This window comes from Pseudorasbora parva, chromosome 7, assembly GCF_024679245.1.
Source record: "Pseudorasbora parva isolate DD20220531a chromosome 7, ASM2467924v1, whole genome shotgun sequence".
Classification (NCBI taxonomy): Eukaryota; Metazoa; Chordata; class Actinopteri; order Cypriniformes; family Gobionidae; genus Pseudorasbora; species Pseudorasbora parva.
In genome coordinates this window covers 2,724,853-2,735,584 of record NC_090178.1, presented here as the reverse complement: position 1 = coordinate 2,735,584, position 10,732 = coordinate 2,724,853, and the positions used below count along the sequence as shown (strand labels likewise).

Below are 10,732 nucleotides of genomic sequence, written 5' to 3'. Positions count from 1 at the left end.
ACTGATATCGTCCAATGGGCACTGATATCTTCCAATGGCCACTGATATCGTCCAATGGGCACTGATATCGTCCAATGGCCACTGATATCGTCCGATGGCTACTGATATCGTCCGATGGCCACTGATATTGTCCGATGGCCACTGATATCGTCCGATGGCCACTGATATCGTCCGATGTGCACTGATTTCGTCCAATGGCCACTGATATCGTCCAATGGGCACTGATATCTTCCAATGGCCACTTGATATCTTCCAATGGCCACTGATATCGTACAATGTGCACTGATATCGTCCAATGGGCACTGATATCTTCCAATGAGCACTGATATTGTCCAATGGCCACTGATATCGTCCAATGGCCACTGATATCGTCCAATGTGCACTGATATCGTCCAATGGGCACTGATATCGTCCAATGGCCACTGATATCGTCCAATGGCCACTTGATATCGTCCAATGGCCACTGATATCGTCCAATGTGCACTGATATCGTCCAATGTGCACTGATATCGTCCAATGGCCACTGATATCGTCCAATGTGCACTGATATCGTCCAATGGCCACTTGACTTTAGACTTTAGACTTAGACTTTAGACTTTATACTTTATTTGTCCCCATAGGGCAATTGGTTTTGCAGCAAGATAAACACAGAACAGTTTACAGATGCACAAATACAAGACAAAAACACATAAGAAATAATTTATGTAACTGGCCCTTGTTAAAGTAAAATCTGACATTTTCATAAACAATTTCATAACCAACCCCATTTCAGCAACAACATCATCAAAAACAAGCAATACTATACATATTATAATAATAATAATAATAACCCCATCACTATTTAATAGTTATAGTCTGTCTACTCCTCCGGGCTGAATTCATAAACAAGATGGCTCTCGGGACGAATGAATGCTTATATCTGTTATTCTTCACTGGAGGTAAACGGTACCGAAACCCGGAAGGCAATATCTGGAACTCAGAATGAAGGGGGTGGGAGCTATCAGAGATAACTGCGTTGGCCTTCCTAACTACCTGTCTATCATACAGGACAGAAAGGCTACTCTGCTGGACACCTATAATTTTACTACTGACCTTCACTATATTGGAAAGGGCAGTTTTGGCCTTGACAGTGAGACTACCATACCAGCAAATTAATGAGAATGTTAAAACAGACTCAATGTATGATTTATAAAAAAGGGTCATGAGAGTCTTATCAACACGAAATTTTGACAGTTTGCGAAGACAAAAAAGTCTTTGTTGGCCTCTTTTGCAAAGCATTTCAGTGTTAGAGATAAAAGTTAACTTATTGTCGATCAAACTGCCTAGATACTTGTATGTTTCTACGAATTCCACCATCTTCCCATTTATAATAGTGGTCTGTGGAGTTGATGACTTTCGCCTAAAATCAATCAGCATATCCTTTGTCTTTTCAACATTTAGTTGAAGGAATGCCCTATCACACCAAAGTGCAAAATCATCCACAACAGGACCATGGTCACTTTCCTCATTAGAGAGGAGACTAACAATAGCAGAGTCATCGGCAAATTTTAAAATATGTCTATTTTCATGCTGACTGCGGCAGTCGTCAGAATAAAGAATATAAAGGAGAGGTGAGAGGACACACCCCTGAGGAGACCCAGTGGATGATGACATCTCCTCAGACAAGCAACCATTTACCCTCACTCTCTGAGTTCTGTCGGTTAAAAAATCAAGAATCCATCCTACAATATTAAAATCGAGATCAAAATTCTTTAAGAGCTTATCAACTAAAATATGTGGTTGTATTGTATTAAAAGCCGATGAAAAATCAACAAATAAAATCCTTGCGTGTGTTTTACTACCTTCAAGATGTTTGAATAATAAGTTTAACAAGGTAGTGGTGGCATCATCTACCCCTCGCTTAGCCCTATAAGCGAACTGTAGTGGATCTAAGAGATTCTCTGTTTTTGTAAGTATGACTTTTTTAACCAGTTTTTCAAAACACTTCATGACTAAGGAGGTCAGAGCTACTGGCCTAAAGTCATTTAATAGTTTTGGATGATTTAGTTTGGCCACTGGAATAACTGTTGACTGTTTCCATATGTTCGGCACTCTCTGTTGCTCTAGGGACATCTGGAAAATATAATGAAAAATTGGACCTAACTGCTCTGCACAAGAGATGAGCAGGCGACTACTTATATTGTCAGGCCCAGGGCTTTTTCCTGACCTAGAGTGCTTAAACATAGTGACCACAGCTTGTTCGTCAAAAAAGGGGACAACACCATTTCCAGATAAATGTGATTTCTGTTCTAAAATAACATTACTAAAATTATTGGTATCAAACCTCAAATAAAATTTGTTTAGCTCTGTTGCAAGCAAACTGTCACAACTAAACCCTTCTAACACAACCTTGACATTCTTTTCTCTCCTGGTTCCGATAACAGTTCTCATACCATCCCAGGCTGAACGTAAATTCCTACCACCAAAGTCTTTCTCTATTTTTTCTTTGTAACCCTGCTTTGCCCTCCTTATTTCACTTCTAATTTCCTTTTTCAATTCATTTAATTTTAAAAAGTTTCCTTCCCTAAATGCCTGCCTCTTTTTGTTTAGTAACAGCTTTAGTGATTTCCTTACCCATGGCTTATTGTTTGGATATACCTGTACAATTTTATCAGGGATTACATTATCAACACAATAGGAAGCATAACAACTAACAACATCTGTAAGATCATTTATGTTGGTACAGGAGTCCTTAAACATGCCCCAGTCGGTGCAATCAAAACAACCCTGTAAACTCAGGATTGCTTCCTCAGTCCAGTTCTTAACGTGTTTAATGAGAGTTTTTCCCCTCCTTAGGGCCGTGTGATATGACGGGATGAGCTGGACACAGTTATGATCGGCCCCGCCCAGCGGAGGGAGCGGGAGAGCTTTATATGCGTCCTTGATAGAACCGTAACACAAGTCCAGTGACTTCTTTTGTCTGGTCGGGCACGTAACATATTGGTGAAAGTCTCTCAGACATTTCTTCAGCGAACAATGGTTAAAATCACCAAGAACGAAGACAGGTGCTTCGGGCGATATTCCTTGCAGTTTTTGTGTTACTTGCAATATCGACTCCGCGGCTTTATCCGCATTTGCTCTTGGATGAATATACACAACTGTCACAAATATTTGGGGAAACTCCCGGGGCAAGTATGGGGGGCGCAGGGACACTGACAGAAGTTCAACATCCTTAGTGCATAAACTTTCTCTAACAAGGACATTTTTACAATATCTTTGATTCACGTATAGGCAAACCCCTCCACCCCGCGACCTTCCAGTAACACTCGCATCTCGGTCCAGGCGGACAGGTGCCCCAAAACCATCAATGACCAGCTCCGAGTTCAAATCACTTTCTGAAAGCCATGTCTCTGTGATCGCCAGTAAACACGCGTCTCTGAATTCATGCTGGAAACGTACATTGGCTTGTAGCTCCTCAGTTTTATTTCGAAGTGACTGGGCATTTGATAAAATGATAGAAGGCAGGGGGAACCGGGAAAGAGATTGTTTCCTCAGTCTATGAAGTACGCCACCTCGCTTACCTCGTTTCCTGGTCTTGCGGGGTGGCTCATCTATAAATTCCCCCTTTCCTCTCGATTTATCGGCGAAACAGCCCAGGTTAGGGAAGATTAAATCCGAGGGAGGGTTATTGACTTGAAAGTTACTCCATTTTAAGAGAAAGTCTCTGCTGTATCGAATGTGCGTAGGGTTGGGCAACTCATTCAGCGTCTCCACGAGGTGTAGCGCCGTCCACCACAAAAACAAAATAGTCCACTCCATACTAGGCTACTTGAAATAAATGAATATAAACAAACAATAAACAAAAACGTAACGTAAACATTTAACATTTACAAAACATTAAACCTGTGCCTTGCTGCTGGTCGCTGCATGAGCATGCGCCCCACCTCACAACAGTAACCGTGTTCATTCTGAGACAGTCGCCGGTCGCCTGCACTGATCAGCTCTTCCGGTTATGATTATGAGGATATACCTTGATATCGTCCAATGAGCACTGATATCATCTAATGGCCACTGATATCGTCCAATGGGCACTGATATCGTCCAATGGCCACTGATATTGTCCAATGGGCACTGATATCGTCCGATGGCCACTGATATCGTCCGATGGCTACTGATATCGTCCGATGGCCACTGATATCGTCCGATGGCCACTGATATCGTCCGATGGCCACTGATATCGTCCGATGGCCACTGATATCGTCCAATGAGCACTGATATCATCTAATGGCCACTGATATCGTCCAATGGGCACTGATATCGTCCAATGGCCACTGATATCGTCCAATGGGCACTGATATCGTCCGATGGCCACTGATATCGTCCGATGGCTACTGATATCGTCCGATGGCTACTGATATCGTCCGATGGCTACTGATATCATCCGATGGCCACTGATATCGTCCGATGTGCACTGATTTCGTCCAATGGCCACTGATATCATCCGATGGCCACTGATATCGTCCGATGTGCACTGATTTCGTCCAATGGCCACTGATATCGTCCGATGGCTACTGATATCGTCCGATGGCTACTGATATCGTCCGATGGCCACTGATATCATCCGATGGCCACTGATATCGTCCGATGTGCACTGATTTCGTCCAATGGCCACTGATATCGTCCAATGGCCACTGATATCGTCCAATGGCCACTGATATAGTCCAGTGTGCACCGATATCTTCCAATGGCCACTTGATATCGTCCAATGGCCACTGATATAGTCCAGTGTGCACCGATATCTTCCAATGGCCACTGATATCGTACAATGTGCACTGATATCGTCCAATGGGCACTGATATCTTCCAATGGGCACTGATATCGTCCAATGGGCACTGATATCTTCCAATGGCCACTTGATATCGTCCACTGGCCACTGATATCGTCCAGTGTGCACCGATATCTTCCAATGGCCACTTGATATCGTCCAATGGGCACTGATATCGTCCAGTGTGCACCGATATCTTCCAATGGCCACTTGATATCGTCCAATGGGCACTGATATCGTCCAATGGGCACTGATATCTTCCAATGGCCACTTGATATCGTCCAATGGGCACTGATATCCTCCAATGGCCACTGATATCGTCCAGTGTGCACTGATATCGTACAATGTGCACTGATATCGTCCAATGGGCACTGATATCTTCCAATGGGCACTGATATCGTCCAATGGGCACTGATATCTTCCAATGGCCACTGATATCGTACAATGTGCACTGATATCGTCCAATGTGCACTGATATCGTCCAATGGCCACTGATATCGTCCAGTGTGCACCGATATCTTCCAATGGGCACTGATATCGTCCAATGGGCACTGATATCTTCCAATGGGCACTGATATTGTCCAATGGCCACTGATATCGTCCAATGTGCACTGATATTGTCCAATGGGCACTGATATCGTCCAATGGGCACTGATATCGTCCAATGGGCACTGATATCGTCCAATGGGCACTGATATCGTACAATGGGCACTGATATCGTCCAATGGCCACTGATATCGTCCAATGGCCACTTGATATCGTCCAATGGCCACTGATATCGTCCAATGTGCACTGATATCGTCCGATGGCCACTGATATCATCCAATGAGCACTGATATCGTCTAATGGCCACTGATATCGTCCGATGGCCACTGATATCGTCCAATGAGCACTGATATCGTCCAATGGCCACTTGATATCGTCCAATGAGCACTGATATCGTCCAATGGCCACTGATATCGTCCAATGGCCACTGATATCGTCCAATGTGCACTGATATCGTCCAATGTGCAATGATATCGTCCAATGTGCACTGATTTCGTCCAATGGGCACTGATATCGTCCAATGGCCACTGATATCGTCCAATGGGCACTGATATCGTCCGATGGGCACTGATATCGTCCAACGGGCACTGATATCGTCCAATGGCCACTGATATCGTCCAATGGCCACTGATATCGTCCGATGGCCACTGATATCGTCCAGTGAGCACTGATATCGTCCAACGGGCACTGATATCGTCCAATGGGCACTGATATTGTTCTTTTCATTGTAAAATTACTCAGATTACTGAAGTAAAATAGGCGGCAAGTGCCATAATATGATAACTAAGTAATCAAGTAACCAAGTCAAAATTGATAATATTCATAAATGTTTGTTGATCATCAGATCCTCATCTGAGAATGATTAGTGAAGGATCATGTGACACTGAAGACTGGAGTAATGATGATAAATTCAGCTTTAATCTCAGGAATAAATTATACTTTACTATATATTCACATAGAGAACAGATGATTTACACTGGAGGACATTCATGCTGTCTATTTGACTTTTTTTACTCTCAAAAAAATTCAAATAAAAGTTGATATTTATGTGATGAAAATATGACTAGTCGCTGATGACGTCATTAATTACCAAATTAGCTTGAACCTCGAGCTAGGATACCCAGTCACTCCATTTGACCACACGTGCTTCGATCATGACGCAATCACGCCGAGGCTTTCCCACGCGAGTTCTCTCGAACGGGAATTCCATAGGCTACTGTATTGTGACTTTAAAGTCGACTCGTCTGTTTGCGTGTGAGTTTGTAAGTGTGTGTGTGTGTGTGTGTGTGTGTGAGAGAGAGAGAGAGAGAGAGAGAGAGAGAGAGAGAGAGAGAGAGAGAGAGAGAGAGAGAGAGAGAGAGAGAGAGAGAGAGGTTGTAAGTGTATGTTTGTAAATGTGTGTGTGTGTGTGAGCCTGTTTATGTGGTTTATGAGGATACAAATTTGTATAACTACATGGGTATTACACTGGTATTACACTATAGGCTAAATGTGGTTTATGAGGACATATCAAATGCCCTCATAATTCAAATGGCCTTAAAAACATACTAAATGATGTTTTTTTGAGAAAGTAAAAATGCAGAATGTTTCCTGTGATGGGTAGGTTTAGGGGCAGGGGCAGTGTGTGTGTGTGTGTGATGGGTAGGTTTAGGGGCAGGGGCAGTGTAAGGGGATAGAAAATACGGTTTGTACAGTATAAAAACCATTACGCCTATGGAGAGTCCCTGTAAACCACATAGACCAACATGTGTGTGTGTATGTGCGCGCATTAGCTATGCTCACTATCATAACTTACAGGAAAGAGATGGACTATTACTGTACTGTTGATGTAGCCTAATCAGTGACGCAAGCCACACACACACACACACACACACACACACACACACACACACACACACACACACACACATTCTCCGCATGTTTATAGGCGGAGTTTCTCTGAGTCTCACCTGAAGAATGACAGACAGAAACAGGAAAAGAAGAACATCTACATCGAGGTAAAACAATCTCAACACACAATCACTGACTTCAGTCATAATAATAATCATAATAATATCTTTACTTCTAATAGCGTCGACGCTTCTTCACAGGTTGTGAACATTTAAAGGAACAGTACCAGTTTTTACAATAAGGTTTCATTCATGAAATAACATTTAACCTGAACTAAATGAACAATACTGACACAGTATTTATTAATCTTGATGTTAATTACAGTATGAAATATGTTAAAGATCAAATGTTGTATCTGTTAGTGTATGTTGGTTTATGCACTAACTCATGTTAAAGGGGTGATGAATTGAGAAATCAACTTTCCGTTGAGCTGTTGATACATAAAAGGTCATGATAATGGGGCGGCAGTGGCTCAGTGGCTCATGTAGGTTGTCTACAAACCGGAAGGTTGGTGGTTCGATCCCTGGTTCCACCTGACCAAGTGTCCGTAAGCAAGACACCTAACCCCAGCTGCTCCTGACGAGCTGGATGGCGCCTTGCATGGCAGACGCCGCCGGTGTATGAATGGGTAAATGTGAGGCAATATGTAAAGCGCTTTGGATTACTATTTACCATATATAAGAATATCCTGTAAGTTTCAGATCTGAAATCTTCCTTGTTAGTCAAAGAAAAGCTTTATATAGACACCAGACTCAGCAAACGATTGTGAGCTTCATTCTTACGTCATCGTGTGACAAAACACGCCTCCACAGAACGTGTAATTCAGTAGCTCCGATCGCTAGCCAGCAGCAATATCAAGGTGGAAGAAGATAGCAAGATATTGTGGAGGAACACAGTCACTGCATAAGCTGCCTTTGGATCATAATATTAGGAATGTGTGATACTTACATTTACATTTATGCATTTGGCAGACGCTTTTATCCAAAGCGACTTACATTGCATTCAAGGTACACATTTTTACATTATTGTCAGTTCTTGCTTTCCCTGGGAATCGAAACCCATGACCTTGGCGTTGCTAGCGCCATGTCTCAGGTGCTGGATTTGCAGACACAATGTTGTGCCTTCCATATTGGATCCGACAGGAATGGCGCAACCATACCTGTCAACACTCCTGTTTTTGCCGGGAGTCTTCCGTATTCCACACCCATCTCCCGCCCCCCTCCCGTTGTGTAATTTCTCCCGGAAATCTCCCGTAATTTGTATGGCCCAAACCTCGTTCTTTGAATAATCACAAATGTGTTATTCCAAGGTTGTTCAGTTGCCAGATCTTGTATGAAACGGCGACTCATACAATCGACACATTGCACAAATTTCAAACCCTTTGTGTCCTCGACCTGGCAACCTAGTTGCGCTGTTGATATCTGCGCAGGGCGCGAGAAGTTGAATCAAGCATCATTAGTAGAAACCATGGTAGAAATGAGAGAAGAGTCCACTGGTAAATATTTATTTTCTGTAATCCCCTGACTGTTACATTATATGATCAGGGGTTTATTCATGCAAATGCTTTTAAACCATTTTAGAGCGACAAGACAAAGAGAATGTGCTGTATGAAAAACTCACACAACGCCCAGATTCAAGTTCTCTTTCGCGCTTTAACAAACAATAACACAATTATGCCAATATACCAGTTTTGTTAAGTTTCTTCGTAAGAGCAGCCTTAAAAAGTGAAATAACATCTTAAATGAGTTTAAAGAGGTGTGAGAAAATGAGATGTGTGTGAGATAGGCTACATCATGTGCGACAGCGGAAGATCTTTTAAAGTGACAGTAACCACTTATAATGACAATGTAAAGAACTAAAGTAATTGCTCACTAAATATGCTCTGCTCTTGACTAAATAACTTCAGTACCTTTAATAAGGATTAATCTATATATAATTCATAATGTATGTAGTGCAAACTGATAACAAGTATATTTCCTACTTGTTAACTTCTTGAGCACTGGTACAAATTAAATGTGAGGATTTTTTTTTTATTCACTTAAATTAAAAGTAATATTTTTTGAAGCTTAATAAATGTTAGTGTGCTATTTCATTTAAGTGTGAATTAAATATTATTTCATAGAGACATCAGCAGCTGTATTACTATCAGTGATACTGGCCTAAAAAGATAAAAAGGTTCCAATAAACACATTTTTAGGTTGTTTCTACATTAATTTGGAGCTAATATACATATTATATATGTTTTAATGGCAATTAATTAAGATGAATCACAGAAATAAAATATCAATATAGTGAATCAAAAAACGAAGAAACGTATTTATATATATTTTTAAAATTAATTTTAGATTTTAAAACATTAAAAACCTAATGTATTTTAGATTTTTAATGTCTAAAATACATAGAATACTTTATACTGTAAAGGAATGAATAAGCTCGGATATGGATTTGTACTGCTAATATCACTGATTCATGTCTGATTTGACCTATAAACTCTAAACCTCAGATCATCACGGAATTAGTCACCCAAAGTAAAGCTCAATGGAGATCATTACATGATGGAGTGTGTGTGTGTGTGTGTGTGTGTGTGTGTGTGTGTGTGTGTGTGTGTGTGTGTGTGTGTGTGTGTGTGTGAGAGAGAGCGTCTCATCAGGTTGATCTGGTTTGTTCACCGAAAGAATGTCAGACTGAACAATGCCAGAATTATCCGAGAAAACACACGTGATGCTGACACTTTATTTCACTCAGTGAAGATGTCGAGAAGAGTGGAGGTGATGCTGAACTCCGCGCCCCCGGATCCGTCCGCGTGCCCGGTTTACATCACGGAGACGGAGCCCGGGGACGCGCCCGGTGTGACCGGATTCCTGAAGATCAACCCCGCGCTTCTGGGGGTAAAACTGCTCATCAACTCCTAATCTTAATATCTCATTCTTAACTCGTACTGCGACTCTCTGGGGCAAGCTCTTGTGTTTTATCCGCCAGTGGCTGGAGATCCTGACCGGAGCCGTGGCGTTTGGACTCGTCTTTTGGAAATATGAACGCTGGTTTTTAATACCAACTTGCTATGTAAGTCCTGCTTTAAAATTCTGAAATATAATTCCATTGTATGTCTTTTAGACATTAAATCTGTTTGTATTTTCCTATTTTTAAATTATCTTAACTGTAGCACTTTGAGATTTGTTCCAAATGTAAAGTGCAATACAAATAAAATGTATTTTATATATATATATATATATATATATATATATATATATATATATATATATATATATATATATATATATATATATATATATATATTAGATGTGATCAGTCTAGAAATTTTCAATTGGAGACGAATTAAATTAAAATGAACAAAAATAAGAAAATCAGTGCAGAAATTTAACAACAAATTAATAAATACATTTTCCTCAAATAAATTGATTTAAGTAAAATGAAATATGATTTAAATAAATAAAAATAATAAATAAATAAGATTAAAGTGATTGCATTAGA

The 10,732-nt window shown here is 40.9% G+C and overlaps 1 protein-coding gene across 1 annotated transcript in view; it reads left to right on the top strand.

Annotated features, from left to right (window-relative positions):
- The first annotated feature begins 7,275 nt into the window (after nt 1-7,275).
- LOC137083534 (uncharacterized) overlaps nt 7,276-10,732 on the top strand; it is a 9,366-nt gene continuing 5,909 nt past the window's right edge. Inside the window, exons 1-3 of the mRNA XM_067449492.1 lie at nt 7,276-7,347; nt 9,986-10,128; nt 10,220-10,303. Of these exons, the coding sequence (XP_067305593.1) occupies nt 9,991-10,128; nt 10,220-10,303 (222 nt within the window). The 5' untranslated portion in view covers nt 7,276-7,347; nt 9,986-9,990. The remainder of the gene's footprint in view (nt 7,348-9,985; nt 10,129-10,219; nt 10,304-10,732) is intronic.